This window comes from Myxine glutinosa, chromosome 10 (genome assembly GCF_964187855.1).
Source record: "Myxine glutinosa chromosome 10, kmMyxGlut1.1, whole genome shotgun sequence".
In the NCBI taxonomy this organism is placed as follows: Eukaryota; Metazoa; Chordata; class Myxini; order Myxiniformes; family Myxinidae; genus Myxine; species Myxine glutinosa.
In genome coordinates, this window is record NC_136270.1 from 64,734,678 (window position 1) to 64,756,678 (window position 22,001).

The 22,001-nt window shown below is 46.0% G+C and overlaps 1 protein-coding gene across 1 annotated transcript in view; it reads right to left on the reverse strand.

Annotated features, from left to right (window-relative positions):
* Window positions 1-22,001, reverse strand: part of LOC137434146 (protein FAM83D-like) — a 91,387-nt gene that overhangs the window by 3,559 nt on the left and 65,827 nt on the right. The window contains exon 3 of the mRNA XM_078785735.1: window positions 762-886. Within this exon, the coding sequence (XP_078641861.1) occupies window positions 762-886 (125 nt within the window). The remainder of the gene's footprint in view (window positions 1-761; window positions 887-22,001) is intronic.

Below are 22,001 nucleotides of genomic sequence, written 5' to 3' on the forward strand. Positions count from 1 at the left end.
TACATGAACAGTCCACACAACCACAATCATCCTTAAAAGGAAAGAGACGTTTGTTATGAGAGCTTTAAGGACCGATTGTTTATGACCATGTGAAGACAATTTGGCTCTTAGACGTTATGCTTTAACACCAGGTAAACCCGAAGTATGACGCACAAAGTTGAAAGCTCCATCATTACTCGCCATGCAGAAACAATCCCCTTCGGAGAAAACATTAATCTTCTTCTGTGTTGCAGTGCAAGTTTTCAAAGCAAAGTGATGGTGTTTATTCTCCAAAATGCAGGCAAGAAGCCAAAACGGTCATTTGCAAAACCGTGCCAAAACAACTTTGCCTTAAATACATCGGCTCAACCTAATTTGATGGCAGTAACTTGGCAAACTGTGCCCAGCATGCAGTGCGGTTTCTCTTTGGCATTTTACACAAAAGGCCATTGTGTGCCGCCAGACAGAGATGTCAGCTCAGCCGGTGAGATACAAACTGCATTATCCCCCGATACCAAGAAAGCTCTGCCTCGTCTCGTCTCGTCTCGACATGGCATCCGCACTATTAACGAAAACGCCTTTAACAGGCCAAGTATAGAAAGGTGGAACAACCAGGATCTCGTTTACTAAATGCTCTTGAAAGCACCATGAGATCATTATTGTCCATTGCTACGTTTAAACAGGTGATAAGTCAGTTGAAAGAACTAAAGCAAAGCGGGATCAGAATGGTCCGAAAGAAGAGACCATAATTGAAGAACAATCCAGTCTCACTGTATCCCTACCTGTATGTGCCGGTAGCCACCTTGTTACAATCGACCAGCATGTACTTCTCCTGCACACATCCCAGGATCTTCATACCAGAGCGCGTGCAGTAGGTCAGGCCAGGCACCGTGCGGATACGCATGTTCTGTGAAAAAAAAGACCGAGCAACATGGTACCTTGAGGCATTGCATGTACAGCGGGCTAGAACAAAGACCACTCTTAGTGGATCACCGCACACATGACATTGGTTCTTTCCTTCACTTGTGTAACTATGCAAGAGATGAACGAAGAAGACTTAAGCAAAAGGTCAAAGGCAAATCAATCATGATCTCACAGGTAAAAACATTTGTTCTTTTCTGGGCAAAGGTTTAAATGGCGAGTGAAAAGCAACACAGACAGACAGAGAAATAAATAAAATAAATAATCAGTCAAATCCCGATTATATTTACAAATACGAGTACTGTATTGAACAAAACAATACATTGCTGAGTTTTGTAGCATGCAGGGTTTGAAACCTACTTGTGCCTCACATTCGGATCCAAGAGGAAAGGAAAACAAATAAAATGTGGCAATAAAAACAAAGCAAGAACGAAGAAGAAATTTCAATCTCGAAATCTTGAAATACAACAACAACAAAAAAAAATTCAATGTCATACAGTTCTTCCTTTCTTCATTCTCTAAACTCACTTTCATTCCACCCCACCTCAAACACATCTCTGATTTGAATATCTCAAGAAACCCAGTCTGCAATAAATGTTTGATTTTCTTTAATCACTCAAAACTTTCAAATGTACCCCTTCAAAACTCCCAACTCACCCCTCCCCTTCAAAACTTTCAAATGTACCCCTTCAAAACTCCCAACTCACCCCTCCCCTTCAAAACTCCAAACTCACCCCTCCCTTCAAAACTCCCAACTCACCCCTCCCTTCAAAACTTTCAAATGTACCCCTTCAAAACTCCCAACTCACCCCTCCCCTTCAAAACTCCCAACTCACCCCTCCCCTTCAAAACTCCCAACTCACCCCTCCCTTCAAAACTTTCAAATGTACCCCTTCAAAACTCCCAACTCACCCCTCCCCTTCAAAACTCCGAAACAACCCCATCCCTTCAAAACTCCCAACTCACCCCTCCCTTCAAAACTTTCAAATGTACCCCTTCAAAACTCCCAACTCACCCCTCCCCTTCAAAACTCCGAAACAACCCCATCCCTTCAAAACTCCCAACTCACACCTCCCCTTCAAAACTCCCAACTCACCCCTCCCCTTCAAAACTTTCAAATGTCCCCCTTCAAAACTCCCAAACAACCCCATCCCTTCAAAACTCCCAACTCACCCCTCCCCTTCAAAACTCCCAACGCACCTCTCCCCTTCAAAACTCCCAACTCACCGCTCCCCTTCAAAACTCCCAACTCACCGCTCCCCTTCAAAACTCCCAACTCACCCCTCCCCTTCAAAACTCCCAACTCACCCCTCCCCTTCAAAACTCCCAACTCACCCCTCCCTTCAAAACTTTCAAATGTACCCCTTCAAAACTCCCAACTCACCCCTCCCCTTCAAAACTCACAACGCACCTCTCCCCTTCAAAACTCCTAACTCACCGCTCCCCTTCAAAACTCCCAGCTCACCCCTCCCCTTCAAAACTCCCAACTCACCCCTCCCCTTCAAAACTCCCAACTCACCCCTCCCTTTCAAAACTCCCAACGCACCCCTCCCCTTCAAAACTCCCAACTCACCCCTCCCCTTCAAAACTCCCAACTCACCCCTCCCCTTCAAAACTCCCAACTCACCCCTCCCCTTCAAAATTCCCAACTCACCCCTCCCCTTCAAAACTCCCAAACAACCCCATCCCTTCAAACCTCCTAACTCACCCCTCACTTCAAAACTTTCAAATGTACCCCTTCAAACCTCCTAACTCACCCCTCACTTCAAAACTTTCAAATGTACCCCTTCAAAACTCCCAACTCACCCCTCCCCTTCAAAACTCCCAAACAACCCCTTCCCTTCAAAACTCCCAACTCACCCCTCCCCTTCAAAACTCCCAAACAACCCCATCCCTTCAAACCTCCTAACTCACCCCTCACTTCAAAACTTTCAAATGTACCCCTTCAAACCTCCTAACTCACCCCTCACTTCAAAACTTTCAAATGTACCCCTTCAAAACTCCCAACTCACCCCTCCCCTTCAAAACTCCCAACTCACCCCTCCCCTTCAAAACTCCAAAACAACCCCATCCCTTCAAAACTCCCAACTCACCCCTCCCCTTCAAAACTCCCAACTCACCCCTCCCCTTCAAAACTTTCAAATGTCCCCATTCAAAACTCCCAACTCACCCCTCCCCTTCAAAACTCCAAAACAACCCCATCCCTTCAAAACTCCCAACTCACCCCTCCCCTTCAAAACTTTCAAATGTCCCCATTCAAAACTCCCAAACAACCCCATCCCTTCAAAACTCCCAACTCACCGCTCCCCTTCAAAACTCCCAACTCACCCCTCCCCTTCAAAACTCCCAACTAACCCTCCTCTTCAAAACAAACTCCCAACTCATCCCTCCCCTTAAATGTCATTATGCCAGCTGGCTGGGTGTGGGTACCTCTCACACCAGCCATGGCACCTCAGCAAAGGACTTCTGCGACTCATTGGGACTGACACAATCTGTCAATTTCCCGACCCGGATCTCAGTCAACAGAGCATCTTCTCTTCTGGACTTGGTTATGACTAACTTCCCTGCAAATGTCTGCTGTTCTTCTTCTGCTCAAATCGGTTCATCTGATAATTTCCTTGTTAAAGGGGACATCTCTCTGGCCATTCTCAGAGAGCCTCCTCAGTGTTGACGAGTCTGGAATCTCACTCGGGCCGACTGGCATGATCTTCAAGCAGCCATCAATCATCTGGACTGGTCTCCCATCTCTACTGCCTCTGACATCAACTCATCCTGGGAATTCTTCAAAAGAATATTTTTCTCTAATGCACAGATTTATCCCATCTCGTCTTCAGTTGTCATACCGTTCCTCCCGTCCATGGTATACAGAATCTTGTGGTGAGGCAGTTGCCCTGAAACAACTTGCCTTCGCTTCCTGGAAGGCTAATCCAACTGAAGGCAATCTCATTTCCTTTCAAAAAACCCAGAACAAGTGTGTGTCTACCCTCAGGAGAGCCATGAACAATATATTTCCACTCTCAAGACTGAACTCTCGAACCTGTCTCCTCCAAATCCTGGTGGTGTCTGGTCAAATCTGTTTCTGGTGTTTGTTCCCCCTCAATCACCTCCCTTACCTCAAATGGCTACACAGCTGACTCCGCACGTGAAACAGCTGAATGCCTAAACTCTGTTTGACTCAAAATCATGGGTTCTAAACCCATCGCTCTCTGTACCCACCATGGCACTATACCCAGTTATACGCAGCTGCTCCTGGACTCTGTGTCCTTCTCTCCTGACAAGGTGGAAAAGTTTCTGTCAAACCTCGACTAATTCTGCAACTGGACGAGACGGCCCACGGGTCCTAAAATCCTGCTCTGCCGCTCTATCTCACCCTCTCTATTCTCTTCACCCTCTTTTGCTCAAGGCCATCTTCCATCTGCTTGGAAATCAGCCAACATTACCGCTTTACATAAAAAAGGTGCAAAAACAGTTCCTTGTAACGACAGATCATTCAGCCTGCTTTCAATAATCAGCAATGTCATGGAATCAATCATCGCTTCTGATATATAAATCCTTCCTCTTTTCCAATGGCTTGATCTCTGATCATCAATTTGAATTCAGATCAGGTCATTCTACTCTGGACATGCTGCTTCTGCTGTCTCAACAATGGATGGAGGTCCTCAATAGCAAACAGGAAATCAGAGGTGTCTCCCTTGACACATCTCGTGCCTTCGATACAGTCTGGCACCCCGCTCTGCTCACCAAACCCTCCTCCTATCAATGATATTTCCGACTCTCTGGAAAATCCTCTCTATCTCTTTGCCGATGACTCCACTCTCTGCTGCTCCATATCTCAACCGTCAGATCGGCAGGCAGCAGCCTCTTCACTCTCTGCAGACCTGGACAAAACCACAAACTGGTCAAAGAAGTGGAACATGTCTTAATCCTGACAAATCTCACACTCTCACGATGTCTCTTCGAAAAGACTGTCTGGACAACCCTCCCATCTACTTTCTGAACAATCTTCTTGAAGAGTTATGTCACTCAAGCTTTTGGGTCTTACTATCTGCCATGATCTTTCCTGGAAAAAACACATTTCCAAGCTGGCCTCCAAAGCCAGTCGCTGACTGGGCATCATCGTGCGAAGTCCTTTCTGGGTGCCTCTGAGGTCCTCACTGTCAAGTCGTAGATTCTTTATTGACAATTCTCTGTTATGACAGCCGACTGCATGTCCCAACGTGAGGTAAACCCCGCCGGGAACGCGAATAGAGCGGCGTGCAGGGAGTGTTGAGATTCGTGCGGAGGCACGAGGGTGCGCGCCAAGACGGGGGGGGGGGGGGGGGCGGCGTGGCGTCATCGCGTTAAGATGGTTGTGCCAGGTCGATCGGCGATCTCTGAATTTAAATCGGATTTTTGTCATGTGTGTTGTGAAATTAAACGTCTATCCGAGAATCCTGGCAATGTTCGTTTTATTAAAATGTGGTACAAACCTGCGTTTCCGCCGTGCGGCTCCGTGGAAGTTAGAGTAGAGTTATTGTGTTTTTAGGCAAGAGCCGAGCGAGCCGCGAGTCACGGGTGTGCTGTATGAGGTTGCTCGGAGGATGTGTGCCCAAATGCATTGTGGGTCATTGCGACTTTGCTGAATATCGGACGCTGGATGTCGGACGTTCATGCGCGCGTGGAATGTGTAGTTTCAAGCGGAGTGCTCGAATTGCAGATATAAACTTGAAAAACATTAATTATATTCCATATAATCATAGCGGCGCCTGAATTCCAATAAACATGCTTCAGTTTGTGTTTAAAATGAGGTCATGCTGGACAATTGTATACGTGTGCTTTTTTCGAGGCTGGTCGTAAAACCACGCCCACATGCGCGTGTTTTTGCGTAATGCTAGTAGAATGACATGAACCTATCGTTAACCATATATATTTTGTTTTAATCACAGCAACGCATGACTCTGTATAAACATGCTTTGAATTACTCATGTACACAAACCCATAAAATATATGGGTTTGTTTGGCTAAGCATACACTCTTCTCTTTGTGAGTTACATTTCTGTTTTCTCGGAGCCCAGAGAAACATTTGGTCCGAATGATAAGGAAGGGCTGACTCCCCCGAATAACAGGGCGGATGACGGTGGGGGCTTGGCCCACCGGGGAGGAACCTCTCCCAGTTTTGTTTGTTCTCTCGGAGATTTTCTGATAATCGTATTCGTATATAAGTGAATGAGAATCAATGCGTTTTCAGGAAGGCTTGACTTGGCATGAGACTGGCTCTTGCTGTAGATGTCTTGGCTTCTTCCGGATCTGTATAAGTTGGTTTTGAATAAAGCTGCGTCATTTTTCAGGCTATTTGTGGACTTCTTTGCAAACGAAGAGCTGATTCTTCACAAATGGTGTCAGAAGTGGGATGTCAACAGACGCGGAGGACGGGAAGCGGAGCCCGGGCGACAGAAGGAAGGCTGCTCGAGGCCGGGACGCTGGCACTCTAATTTGATTAAGGTGAGCAATTGTCTTATACCAGAGGGCTATCTTTCCAAATTTGTACCTTGCTTCTTCGAACGGGTTCAGTCCGCTTCCCTGTCATCCGCGCTGTCTGCACTCGAACAGAAATTGTAAGTAAAGGCTCATTTAGGCCTCAGAATGACGTGGTTTTGTTAAAGCCAGGATAAACAAGTAAGGACTTAACAGTAAGCTTAAAGTTACAGTTAGCACCAGGAGGGGAAAATGAGGTCGGACAGCCATATAGGCTGAAGCCAGGTGGCCAAGATTTTTCCAGGAAGGAACAGCCCAGAGACAAGATGGGGTATGCCATTGCATGCCAGGGAACGAAGGGCTATGGCTAACTTAGATAGAAGGCCAGAGGAACATAGAAGGCCATAGGAACATGGCCAGTAAAAGGATTTGCGCAGGATATCGGTGAAGATAACGTTCGGTACAAGGGAAGGGGAAAAGTGAGGTCGGATAGCCGTAAAGGTTGAGCCAGGCCGAGAACTTTCCAGGAAGGATCAGCCCAGAGCAATAAGATGGGAAGCAAGCTAATGAAAGAAGGGGACCCCTTAAGGGAACCCCGGCATCTTTCATGTTTAAGAGGCATCATTTTGCCGCGGTAAGACCATTAAAGGACTGGGCGGTGTTAACTAAAGATTTAAATAATCCCTGGCCAGAGGACAAGTAAGTAAGCAGTTAAACAAGTAAATCAGCGAGTGATGCCGCTGGACCAGATGCCAGACCAAGACCCCCCACCCCCCCAAGCCCTGAGCCCTGTCCCCGGGCTACAGGCGCCACCTCTCCCACCCCCGCCCCTGTTCCCCCAGGGGTTAGACCCCCAGAAAACTAGACCAGCCGCCCCTCAGGTTCACCTTAGCCCGGGCAATCCTTTTAGAGGACAAGAAATTAATGGGGCGGACAGCGGGTTCGCGGCCCCAGAAGGGCTAGGAGTATTGTATTGTACCCCTCAGTGGAAGGGCTCACGGAATCGGAGAACTCACAGCCTACAATCGAGATGTGTCCCTTTAAAAAAACCATTTGAAAGAACCAGATTTGGCGGCTATGCAGGAGCGGGTGAGAACCTTGCTGGCTGAACAGCCCGGTCACGTACCGGAACTTATGCGTTTGTGGATACAAAATACAGGCGCAGATTGGCGGGACGTCTGCCACATGGGAGAGGCTGTATTGCCAGCGCGGGTGTGGGACCAGGCCAAAGTACACGCACGCTGGCCGAATGTAGCACCAACCCCGGCCCAGACCCTCGACGATTGGGGGGCCCTGGTCGACCTGTTGTTGGCCGGGGTACACATCGCACTAAGGCTAACCGACCAATTAGATGAAGCGGCCGAGCAGTGGGACATGGGCGACGATAAGAAGGCCGATGTAAAGGACGACATGTTGCAAATGATTGCCCAGGAATCCATAAGGGCCCCCTCCCCAAAATTTGGAACCCACAAGGGCCCCCTCCCCAAAACTGGAACATACAAGGGCCCCCTCCACAGCCGCAGAATTGGGCCGTGCAAAAGGACCCCCCACCCCCCCCAAGACCTGAGCTCAGTCCCGGGGCTCTAGGCAACACCCCAACACCCCCGCCCTGCCTTCCCTTTTTCACCTCAACCCACCCCCCATCCAACCCGTCCCAAAAAAAAAAATCCTTTTCCTTGAATGAGAGACGTAACATGAATGAGCAAAGACTGTTTGGGAGTGGCTGGAGAAAGGCATGATTTGAGTCGATCTGAGTTTCGCGCGAAGAATGGGAGACTCACTCGTATATGAATGAGGAATGAATGTATATTGGGATGTTAATTGACGTGTGTATCTAGCCAATGTATTTGTCTGTATGACATATGCAAAGCAGAGGGTTTCGGTGTGAAGCTTTGTAAGTGATCTGCTCGACGTGCGGGAAATTCAGGCCGGGAATGTCCATTTTAGCGTCTATCCGAGAGAACAGGCGAGGTCCTGAACTGAGTCCGGATTTTCATCTGTTTGGGAGTTGTTTGGGAAGCGAATTGATATAAATCGGGTCAGGAAAGCACCCGGAGTGCCCTTGTCGATCTACTGTTGATATGAAGCGGTTTCTTGGAGATGGTTGCAGGATGGGCTGTTTTTTTTCTTTCGAACGTTCATGTCAGACGAGCCATGTCGGAATAGTGGCCGGCTGCGACATATATGCCAGGCAATGTCACAGGACGAATACGTTATTTAAGATGGATTTATAAGATGGATAGATGGATGAATTTATTTAAGATGGCTAAAATAAACGATTTCAAGACAGAGTAATTAATTTCCGGAGCCAAGTTCCAACAGGAAGTCTTGTTCATACAGTAAGGTACAGTGCGGAGTGGCGGCTGGAAGGTGCATCGAGGCATTTGTGTTGATCGATGCGGACACAGATTTAGTATGCTGGTAAGGTTAAGTTATTAAAATTGGAAATTCAATAATTTGAGCAGAAATGTCACGTTTCAACAGAACGCTGATCCGAGGAAGGAGGACGGTTGAGGTTTCAACTGTCGGTATGTGGTGTGGCTTGTGCCAAGGTGTGGGCGCGAGGAGGTGTGTTGATGAAGCGTTGTGCGAACGAGGAGGGATGTGCGAAAGGTGCACCAGGTAGAGAGGTGATGCATTGTGAAGCACGCCTCGTACGGAAGTTCCTGGACGGATTGTGACGGTTGTTGGATTCGTAGGAGCTAGCATTTTGCGATGTAGAGCCTCAATAAGGGTCATTTGTCTGTCTGGATGTGGTTCTTGCAGGGAATGACGCCGGACTTGTATTATTTGCGGAAAAATAAAGCGCTGGTTACCCCAATTCGAAGTTTGACCTTTTAAAGTTTAGTTGACCCTTGTTCGAGATATGCAAGGGAAAGGTCAGAGGTAATTCACTAACCTTGGAAGAACGACAGGCAGTCAGTCTACGAGGTGTTGCTTTAACGACAGGATATAGAACCTAAATCTGGAAGGAAAGGACATTATATTGTTGGTTAAACTGAAGTCATGTACATAATTAGTGGACAGAGAATATCGAGTTTTTTGTTGTTGTGGAAGCGTCAGGTACAGTACGCTTGGAATTTAATTTAACCGGGTCGAGTACAGTGACGTGTTCGATCGAGCTGTGGGGATTTGAGATGGATTTGAGTCACGTTAAATGGAGGACATTTGGGAGGATGAAGAGATGCAAGTAACGTGGATTAAATTGTGGTATCACGAGTTGGGTGCCAGAGATATTGTGGTTATTATAACTCACTGATTATAGGGGGCGCCGGGCGCACCGAGTACAGATCGGGTTGCATGATGGAGCACGCATGCATGGATTTTGGCTTTGCGAGGCTCCGGATAGAAATTGGCATTTCGATGCTGTGGATTATATTGTGCCTGCCCGGAAAGGTGATGTCCTGTGCTGGGGCTGGCGACATGCCTCTGTTATTTGTCTGTCTGTCGGTCTGATTGTAAGTCTTTGGTACTGGGAGGGCTAATTGAGTGCTCAGGCGCCATTGTTCCATGGAGGCAGGTACTGTGAGTCACAAAAGGTAAATGTAACACAGAGAGATGGACAGGACAACAATGGAGTTTATATGGACGGGTTTGGGGCAGTTTCAATCTGACGATTACAGAGTGCTTTGTTCCGTTCACGAAACATGTAAAATTCATGGAGTTGAAGTGGTTTGCAAAGAGGAGAGCAGTTTCAGTACTGTGGCTGGAGCAGAATCCGGATTGGGATGTTTCATACAGGTTATTGGCAGAGTGGTGATGTTTGAGTTGAGTGGCCACAGCACGTTCCAAAACTTTTGACAGAAAGGGTAGGTTGGAGATGAGTCTGAAGTTATTTAGGGTGTCAGGGTTTAGTCCAGGGTTTTTCCAAAATGGGGGTGAAGTTTCACGAGTTTTTGGGGAAATCGGTATGTGAAGCTGGATTAAGTTGGAACTGCTTGATGAGCCATGGAGATGGATTGGGTTTTGTTGTTGGTTGTCTGGGAGTTCGGTTGTTGCATTGCCAAAGGTTTCTGTGTGGTGGACACACTCGTTGGCTGTTGTCTTGTGTGACGTGGATGGAGATGTATGTGGCTGCGTGTGGCTGCCTGGAGTCGGGAAGACGGCTACAGTGGTTGATATTGGTTGTGGATCGTCCGGGGTGCTTCGATTTGCATAGGGGGTGAAGATTGGGATATTACATTATTTTAAGTAAGTATTGGTATGAGTAATTACATAAGTAATTATGAGTTATTATGAGTATTAGTTATGAGTAAGTGATTATTTTAGTAAAGTTACATGTTTCGCTGTGTTGTGGATCTGGGGACAAGCTAGTTTGATGGGTACCCTGGGGTCTTCGGCGTGTCTATGTGTTTGGCTGTCTGTCACACCGGACTCTTGAATGGGTTTTCATGAGACGAATTTCAGACATAACAGTGAGAATCTATTTTGAGCGAATCACAGTGGGTGAGGAAAACATTGTGTGTGACCAGACACCAGAACTGACCAGAATTGAAATTGGAAGTAGACCAGGTTATTTCTATTATTTGTTTATTCGTGAAAATAAATAAATAATAGGGGGAGGTTAATGGAGGTTAATGGTGGTTTGTGTGTGTTAATGGAGGTTAATGGTGGTTTGTTTGTGTTAATGGAGGTTAATGGTGGTTTGTTTGTGTTAATTCTAGTTGAAACTCTCGCTGAAGTAATTTTCGTTTATTTTTATTTTTTGATTCGATTTGAGAGTTGAGATGATTGATTTTTTATTAATTTTATAATTTTATTTTTATTGATGTTGGAAACAGGTAATGGGATGCTGAGAGAAGGATTGAATTTAATTTGAATTGGACTGGATTAAATGGGATTGAATTTAAAAATTGAATATTGGATAAAATTGGATCCACTTGAAAAAAAGTGGATTAGGAAATTGGAGAAAAGGTGTTCTATGGGGCTATGGATTGGATGAATTGAATCTATGAATTGGAGACCTGTAGACCAGGCGCTCCCAGGAGACTTGTGGACCAGGTGTTCGTGGAGCACTTCACCTGCAAGAACGCCTTGGAACCAAGGTGGAAGGGACCAGTCCAGGTGTTGCTGACTACACCAACGGCAGTCTTTTGCGAGGGCAAGACCTCGTGGATCCACGCCACGCACTGTAAGTTGGCCATACAAGCACCAGACACTACACCACAGCAACCACAATAAGGATGGGCCTAATCATAGGTACAATACTATTGATAGCGACAGCAGCTAGGGGAAACTCCGATTCCAATAGATGCGAAAACGAAACCCGACACCTCACCGTAACATGGGGACAAAGAGTATCACTACCATGTTTCGAACAGAAAGCCCTGCACACAAATTGGGTGAACATAAATTGGCTAGCACTGTCGGCAGGGCCTGGACGCGTTGGCATGGTACTACAAAAGCAACGAGAGTTCCGGGAAGATGGGCAAGCTAGCATTAAGACCTTGGCCCAACCAGGATACCAATGGGGAACCCCTGATTTTAAGCTACAAACACGCACACGCCTAGGGAAAGACATGACCATGCAGGTCCGGTGCAGCGTCTGGACCCCTGGCGCGGCCGGTGGCGAAAAGAACTACATACCATGCATCGAATACATACTCACGCCACAACCCCAGAATAAGGCCCCAAAGAAGGGTGAAAACACATATTGGAAAGTGGCCAGGGAGGTGGCAACAATTCAAAATAGGACACACTGCTGGTCGTGCATGCGCTTTCCCCAAGCAGGCACCACAGGAATACACATGATAGTGCTACCTCTGTCCCTCAATGACCTCTGCTCACAACCTATCGATTCCCCATGTTTAGTCACCACGCTGGAAAGAGAAGGGGTTGACAACGGCAAGAGTTGCAATCGACAATTTAATTATCGCCCGTCAATGATTGCCCATGTGGCCGAGAGGCCTGCCCCCGTCTGGGTCAAACCACAGAAAGGGAAGGTCTGCCTCCAGGGTTCCGGCCACTTGCGTATGGGAGAATCAGAATGCGCCTACACTCTCCCCGGGAAGCTGGGACAAGGGAGCTCGGGGATTACATTACGAATAGTACTGCAAGATAAACACAACCACAACATAACGGCTATAACATCCTCTAGGGGGGTTAGTAGGATTAATGGGGTGGTAAAGGGACTCCAGTGCTTATCCACCCACCTGGTCCCACCCCATGGGACAATGTTTATATGCGGCGACAAGGCTTACCCCTATTTACCAAATAATTGGGGGGGCACATGTTATCTGGGTTCAGTTCTTCCTGACGTTGAGATACTGGATGAGCTAGACCCAAAGTCCTTGGACAGGCGTTATAAGAGGTCAGTCATGAACGAAGATGGAACCACTAAACTACACGGGAGTCTATGGGAAAAGGTGTTTGGTTTCTTCTTCCCAGGAGCGGGCACAGTCATGGATAGTTTCCGAATAGACAAATTGGCTTTGACCCTAGAAAAGGTGGCAAACGACACCGCTACGGCTCATGACATACTATTGGACACGGTAATTCACATGCGTACAATGGTGATGCAGAATCGGGTGGCTTTGGACATGCTCCTGGCAGAGAAAGGAGGGGTATGCGGAATTATAGAGGGAAAATGTTGCACTTACATACCCGATCCATCTGAAGGAGTGTCAGCCGCAATAGTGAGACTAAGGGAAACTAGCCACGCCCTGACGATCGATCGGATCGCGCGCGAAAATTCTTATACATTTAGCTGGCTCACTGACTGGTTCCAGGGATGGACGGGCACCATAGTGAAGTGGTTATTGACCGCACTGGCTGTGATAATCGGGGTAGTAATTTGGGGGGCACTAATGAAATCTCTAGTCCTCCTCTGTATGAGAAAGTATTTTACAGGATGGAAAGTGAAAAAGCCGCCGACAACGACTATGGCTCTGACCACAGAGGCCGTCGACCTGAACGGGTCCTTCAACAAGGCAGTTGCGACCGGCGCTCCAGAAAATTGCATTGAATTTTGTAATGACTGTGATACTTGTGCGGATCCCATGCGGGAACGGGCTGCTGCCTGTAACGGTGTATGTGATGACTGTGATACTTGTGCTATAAACCCCTTGCGTGTACTGGCTAACGCTGCTTATGTATTACAAGCTGACAGCTGCACGCCCCCTTCCGACCCAACTATGGATCTGATTGCGACACTGGGTCTGGCGGTCGAGGGACCCGACGCGGATGTCCTAGACCCGCAAGCCGACCAGGCGCCCATGGGAGACTTTGACATAAAGGAAGTTCCTCTCTTTGCTTCATATGTATTAAGTTCAAATGCTTCAAGTGAATCGGATTTTTACGCTCTGTACCCTGACCAGGAAATTGAGACACAAGATACTGACAATACTATGTATTCCCCAGAACAGCAGCACGTGAGGGACCTCATGGGCATGATCGTTGATTAACTTCGAAGATCTGCAAGGACTGGGTCTGCAAAGGGTGGGGGGAGCAAGTTCCGCAGGGGAGGTGACGGGCCCTCTGGCGGAGCAGAACCTCATCTGGACCAGACACCTTCGTTGTGGATCCGAAACGTTAATGGACTTTCATGTTCTGAGCCCTCAGGTTCCAAGCACGCACCGCACGACACGCTCGCCAAATCGCCAGGCGAGGCGCTTTGGGTGCACGATATGCCCTTGGGAGATACCCGCATTACAATTATTTTTTCAATACCCGCATTACACAATTATTTTTCAATAAAGCCCGATGTGGCACGTTGTCTCTTAAGATACTTTGTCTCGACGAGACAAGAGGAAGGAATGTCAAGTCGTAGATTCTTTATTGACAATTCTCTGTTATGACAGCCGACTGCATGTCCCAACGTGAGGTAAACCCCGCCGGGAACGCGAATAGAGCGGCGTGCAGGGAGTGTTGAGATTCGTGCGGAGGCACGAGGGTGCGCGCCAAGACGGGGGGGGGGGCGGCGTGGCGTCATCGCGTTAAGATGGTTGTGCCAGGTCGATCGGCGATCTCTGAATTTAAATCGGATTTTTGTCATGTGTGTTGTGAAATTAAACGTCTATCCGAGAATCCTGGCAATGTTCGTTTTATTAAAATGTGGTACAAACCTGCGTTTCCGCCGTGCGGCTCCGTGGAAGTTAGAGTAGAGTTATTGTGTTTTTAGGCAAGAGCCGAGCGAGCCGCGAGTCACGGGTGTGCTGTATGAGGTTGCTCGGAGGATGTGTGCCCAAATGCATTGTGGGTCATTGCGACTTTGCTGAATATCGGACGCTGGATGTCGGACGTTCATGCGCGCGTGGAATGTGTAGTTTCAAGCGGAGTGCTCGAATTGCAGATATAAACTTGAAAAACATTAATTATATTCCATATAATCATAGCGGCGCCTGAATTCCAATAAACATGCTTCAGTTTGTGTTTAAAATGAGGTCATGCTGGACAATTGTATACGTGTGCTTTTTTCGAGGCTGGTCGTAAAACCACGCCCACATGCGCGTGTTTTTGCGTAATGCTAGTAGAATGACATGAACCTATCGTTAACCATATATATTTTGTTTTAATCACAGCAACGCATGACTCTGTATAAACATGCTTTGAATTACTCATGTACACAAACCCATAAAATATATGGGTTTGTTTGGCTAAGCATACACTCTTCTCTTTGTGAGTTACATTTCTGTTTTCTCGGAGCCCAGAGAAACATTTGGTCCGAATGATAAGGAAGGGCTGACTCCCCCGAATAACAGGGCGGATGACGGTGGGGGCTTGGCCCACCGGGGAGGAACCTCTCCCAGTTTTGTTTGTTCTCTCGGAGATTTTCTGATAATCGTATTCGTATATAAGTGAATGAGAATCAATGCGTTTTCAGGAAGGCTTGACTTGGCATGAGACTGGCTCTTGCTGTAGATGTCTTGGCTTCTTCCGGATCTGTATAAGTTGGTTTTGAATAAAGCTGCGTCATTTTTCAGGCTATTTGTGGACTTCTTTGCAAACGAAGAGCTGATTCTTCACACTCACCACATACAAAGCTTTCATCCACAGCTTGATGGAATACTGCTCTCCTCTCTGGGTTGGTGCTCCTGCCTCACACCTAGCTCGGCTTCACGCTGTAGAAACCAAAGCTTTCAGGATCATTGGTATCTCCCACGATGAAGCTAATTCTGAAGGCCTTTCACTATCTCACCACAGGCAGGTTGGTGCTCTTTCTGTCTTCTCCGGACTCCTCTCTGGCCTAGCTCCCTCAGCTCTATCTGTGCTGTGTCCCACAAATATTCCTGCAGTACGCACAAGAACTGCCAGCAACCTTCTTGTGAAACTGCCAAAATCAAGACTCTATTCACCTTCACTCTTTTATTCCGATTTTTTTTTCCATCCTCTGGAACAAACTCACACACTCTTCAATCCCACTCCTCCTTCCAGGTTATAAAAACAGCTGTTCACCAGCATTTATCTTCCCCCATCCAAAACCTTGATCTTTTCTACCCCCGTTAATATACTACTCCTGGCTCTGGGGGGTTGCTTGTGTACATCTCTCTTCTACGGCCAAACTTTTGATTTTCCTGTTCTATATGTTGAGACCCTTGGAAAAAATCTGGGTAACACTCCCAGATCAAGTACGTTTTTTCTGCACACCCCAATACGTGAATATGACTTGAGGCCAATTAGCCGAAATAGCAAAATTCAGTTTTCATGGAATAATTCAAGAGTAGGCAGCTTTAGATTCAAATGTAACATTTATTTATCATGTTTAGACATAACTAACACATTTTTAGCATGGTTCAATACTATAAACTGTCTTTTTTAGAAAAAAAAACCGTCATTTAGCTTTTTTCTCTCCAAAAATCACTTTCAGTTTGAAAGGCGCTCAAAATCCGATCACCTCTCATACACCCAATTATGTAGATAAAGCAGCCAAAATTTGTCAGAAGCTTCCTTATGAAGCCCTTTAATAGGGATAAACATGGGTTTCTTTGTGGCTTATCAGTCTTTCACATTTTATATTTTCAGCATATGGTCCGACCTTGCCGATTTTTACAGCCGTACAAACGTAACTAATATCCATTTTTTGTTTTTCAGGCGTGGCCGCTGACGATGGAGTCTGTTACTCTCTCAGGACCGCCCGAAGACAGTTCGTTTGATGCGACTAACTGCATCATCTGCCAGAAAAGCGCGGGGGATAAAACTGTGAGCACAACTAATGGTTGCAAAAGGATACGAGAAGCAAGTTACATCCACAATGATCAAGTTTCCAAACGGCTTAAGCTGGTTAAAGGAGATGGGTTTGTTTATCATGTGACCAATGACTGTTACAAAAAATACACCATGACTTCAGTTCTCAATAGGAAAAGGAAGAGTCTTGCTGTATGCCAAGACCTGTCCCGTTCTGAGCAGGAAGAAGATAGAAGTACTCGTTCTAAGGCCGTCCGACATCCACCGAATACAGAGACGTCCACAACAGCCTTACGTCAAGTGAAGTGTATTATCTGTGACAGTAAATCACACAAACAACAGTACACGAAATATCGCATTAGTGAATCAGGCCGTGCTTCAGCCTTTCTGGCTGCGACAAACTTCTTTCAAGATGATGTGTTCACCCGAACGTGCGACCTTCAAGATGCGCATTCTGTGTTTGGAGCAGACCTGTACTACCACAGGGACTGCATGACTAAATACTTGTATAAGTATGACTCTCGTGATAAAGCTTCCATACCAAAAGTGTCTGAGAAACAGCTTGCTTGGAATCAGGTTGTTAAAGAGTTAGAGCAAGGCCTAAAAGAAGGGAGGGGTTATGAACTTAGTGCTATCAGAGACTCTTTGAACAATATTGATGACAAATGTAACTTTCGTAATAGAGATGTAAAAGTTTTCTTGTTGAACACTTTTGGCAATGAGATTGATTTTACATATCCCAGTTCGTTCAAAAAATCAATGATGGTATTCAGTGTTCCAAAGAAAGTGTTAGCTGAGTGCATTCGTTCCCTTGATCCTGTTCAGGTATGCAGTGGTGTGATTAGGAAGGCTCTAGATGAGTATGATTTTGGCCTTGACGATAGCTTTTGTGATGCGCATGATCTAAAGCATTCCTTGAGCGAGATGAATATCCCTGAACCTGTACTACGTTTTTTCAGTCATTTGTACAATTTCAATCCTGACACATATGCAAAAGCAGCCGAAGCTGTCATGACAGAAAGTGATGAACCAGTTGATGAGGATGAAGAAGATGATGATGACTACGATACCGGTAGCAAGCCATCAGGTAACAGCCTCTCCACACAGCGTTGCAGAAAGATACAATCTGTCTTCCAAGTCATGTACTATATCCATCACTGCGGTAGAAAGAGAACTCCAATGCATATTATGAATGCGGAATCAGTTCATGGTCTTGGGTGTGGTGGCAAAATTGTAACTACAGTTCTAAACCACGGAGGACGAGCAATCAGCTACCCGGAGCTGCGTAGGTACCAACATGACCTTGCCACGTTTACAGCACAGCACAACAACGATCGCGTTTCACTGCCGTCACACTTTGATCCTGGGCAATTCACCTCTGGTGCAATTGACAACTGGGACCATGAGGGGGCAAATGTATCTGAACATGACACTGTGACTGTTCTCTACCAAGACAAACCCCCGTCGTCGACCAGTAAACCAAAGATTTCTGACACGCAGGTCACACATGGTCCACAGTCATTCAGTTTAATATTAAAATGCCAGGTACTGTCCGACTTTCACAAGCCTGCACGCCGTGCTGACATCCCAGCAACTTACAAAGTGGCCGAACTGCCTTACACTTCCTCCGAAGCCGATGCAGCAAAACTGAAGGATATTTATTGGTCCCTCGCACGCATGAACGTCATGCATGATGAAGTGTCCATCTACCCCGAGTCACAAACAATGCCATCTTGGAGTGCTAGCAACTCTGTTTGGACGGAGGAGGCCATCCCATTGAAGAATCTTGCATTTGTGCCTGTTCTGCCGCATCCAGTTACAGAGTACGCGACAGTTTATACGGCTATGAAGAACTTTATGGACATTGGTTCTCAGCTGACTCAAAATGAGAAACCAATGTATTGTGATGAAGGTGTTTATTGCATCGTCCGTGATATACAACTGCTGAGACCAGAGGAATTCAGGACCCTGGTTCCATGCCTGGGAACGTTTCACTTAGTGAAAACTGTTTTGAAATGTATTGGCAAACTCCTGGATGGAAGTGGCGCGAACATCACATGGTTGCAGGCTGGTGTTTTTGGTCCAACTGTCATCGAGAATTCTGTTCTACATGGAGGTCACTACAGCCGCTGTCTTGAGGGTATGCAGCTCCTTGCTGAAGCCTTTGAACGCCTCCAGTACAAAGAATTATTCTCCGAGAAAGGCATCGACCAATATACACATGAGCTTGCCATCCTGACGAACCTCCAGTCTAGTGTCAAGGAGAAATGCATCACAGATAGTCAGAAGTATATGGTTCAGTTTGCTGATGCATCAAAAACGTTGGTCGAAGATTTGAACAGATTCATCCAAACACGGTCTGATACCAATGAAAACTTCAAGTTCTGGACTCAGTTCTTGCAAATGATGGATATTGTCCGTGATCTGTTGAGAGCTGATCGTGAAGGGATTTGGGAACTGCATCTTGACGCTGTCCAGCGTGCATTGAACCTGTTTGCGACATTCGATTCGACCAACTACTTGCGATGGTGTTCTCTCTACCTTGAAGACATGCGACGTCTACCTGAGACTGCACCATCAGTTCATGAACAATTTGCCAAAGGCAATTTTTCAATCAGAGAGATACCCGGCCGATTCACCGCTGTTGGAGGAGACCAGAAATTAGAGCAAAGCATTAACCTTTCATCTAAGTGCAGCGATGGAGTCATTGGACATGCAAAGCAAAAACAGTATGTCGCCCAGTGGGACCTAATATACCATGAAATGATGGCAGTGAAGAACCTACATCGGCAATACAGTGATGTGATTGACAGGACACATGAGACTTACAGCCACCACGAATCATCTCAAGCCACAACGAACCGCAAAGAAGGACATATTCAGGAGATGATGAGATTCATTGAAGAGAAGGGGTCCCCTCTGTCTCTAGACGCTTCCAAAACACTACAAAACTTTGTGACAAAAGAGGTTATGTCCGATGATATAAAAACTGACATGCTCAACGCCTTTTCAAAAGGAAAAGAGAAGTACCTGAAATTCAGAAAGGAAAGGTTTGTCACCAAGACTGAACGAATAAGCAGTACCATTCACCGCACAAACTTGAAGACGATGAAAACTCTTCGAAAGAAGCCACAGAAGACTACCAAGACGACAGTGAAGGATATGAACATCGCTGAGAGAAACATAGAAATAGCTCGGGAGCGTGGCCTCACCACTGATGATCTCTTAAAGTACGATGTTGTTCCCTCCCCAGTGTTGTTTGATGATGCAGGAATGATGACTAAACCAGCAAAGAGCCAGCTACTGAAGGAGTTGGAGACGCACCTAAAACCGGAAGAATTTACATATAGTCATCGGAAAGACGCATCATTTGTAGTTGACATCATGGCCACAATCCGAAAGGTTAATGTTACGAAACTCTCCAAATTCAATGACCTTCTATCAAATTTCATGTCATTTTCGGCCATATATCATCGGTTTGGGCGGACTGACTATGTCTTTGACATGTATTCTGATGACCCATCAGTGAAGGACAGCGAGAGGAAAAGGCGAAGTGACACTCTACCCATCGAATATACTTCAATAGAGCCATCAACACCACTACCTAAGGATATGAACACATTCTGGCCTTCCAACAACAACAAACTTCTCCTTGAAAAACTGATCTACAGCCATGTTCGTTCAAATATTGCAAATACCGGTCAGTACCCAACTGTACTCGGACAGGTGACCAGAGAGAACGAGGATTGGAAATGTATGAAAATGCACAACGGAGATGAGAGCGCACTGGTACACCTTCAATCCACATTTGAAGAGGCGGATCTTCGCATACTCCTTCATGTTTTGGACGCGCTCAAAGAAGGACACAAAATATGTGTTGTCATCTCCAATGATACTGATGTAGTTGTTGCCTTGCTCCACCACATGCCTGTCTTTCTCCAACATGACCTAGAGGAGCTGTGGGTACGAGCTGGAGTTGGAGATAGCACTCGGTATGTGCCCCTTCATACCTTGTTCGAGCGCATCGGATGTCAACTCTGTGCTGTTCTTCCTGCCGTACACAGTCTTACAGGATGTGATATCACTAGCAAAGTTGGGACCAAGAAAGCCGCCTTGAATGCCGAGCCAGAAAAGTTATTGAAGCACTTTGGAGGGTTGCCGACCCTTTCTCAGCCTTTGATCAAGAATGCAGAATCCTACTTGGTCAAAGTACTGAAACCAAAAAGCGATGCGAAGAAATTTTCGAACTTGCGTGTGGAGATCTTCCATCATGTCAAAGGGAGTTCTCATCACAACCTGCCACCAACCAGCCAAGGTCTCCTGCCACATATGAAGCGTAGCTTTTTCAATGCCTACAATATCATGCATGCTTTGGAGCTTCATCAAGATTCTGAAAATGTGATCGCACTTAAGCCAGAGGATTGTGGTTATACGCATGACAAGGAACAGCTGATACCTGAGACAACGTGGAAAACTCTAGAATCACATTGGACAGTTGTCTGTTCATGCACTAAGTGTGCCAGGTCAACATGCCCCTGTAGGACCGCCAGAGTCAAATGTGTAAATTTTTGTCATTGCAAAAAGGCTTCCCCTGATGCCTGCAAGAATCCTGTCGCTTGATAAAGAGTACATGTATTGAAGTTGCACGGGTGGTAAATGGTGGTAATTGACAGCACGTGCTTCCTTGTTATGACAGTTATATTGGGTTTGTGGACATGTTATGATTTTAATTCATGAATCCTTAAGCTATGTAAGTGTAATAGTTTTGCTTAAGCTGAATTTTGAGCGAAATTTAGTCAACATCATTGCCAGGTGTTTGGCGGCCATTTTGAAATTATGCAAATTAGGTATATTCAAAAGGGGTTGATTATGGTTCCAATGAATAGCTTGCTATCAAAAACCCATACATAGACACCAAAATCAGCCGAATATCACACTTACTTCTAAAGTTAGACCAATTTAACCAATTTTGGTTTATACCGCTTTTTGGGGTAGGGGTAACCTTTGTTAACATTTGACCCCACTGTCACTATACAATATAATGAATCATAAATATGATGCATGGAATTATTAAAGGGCTTCATAAGGAAGCTTCTGACAAATTTTGGTTGCTTTATCTACATAATTGGGTGTATGAGAGGTGATCGGATTTTGAGCGCCTTTCAAACTGAAAGTGATTTTTGGAGAAAAAGAAGCTAAATGACGTGTTTTTTTCCTAAAAAAGACAGTTTATAGTATTGAACCATGCTAAAAATGTGTTAGTTATGTCTAAACATGATAAATAAATGTTACATTTGAATCTAAAGCTGCCTACTCTTGAATTATTCCATGAAAACTGAATTTTGCTATTTCGGCTAATTGGCCTCAAGTCATAATCACGTATTGGGGTGTGCAGAAAAAACGTACTTGATCTGGGAGTGTTACCCAGATTTTTTCCAAGGGTCTCAACATATAGAACAGGAAAATCAAAAGTTTTGCCGTAGAAGAGAGATGTACACAAGCAACCCCCCAGAGCCTATACTATA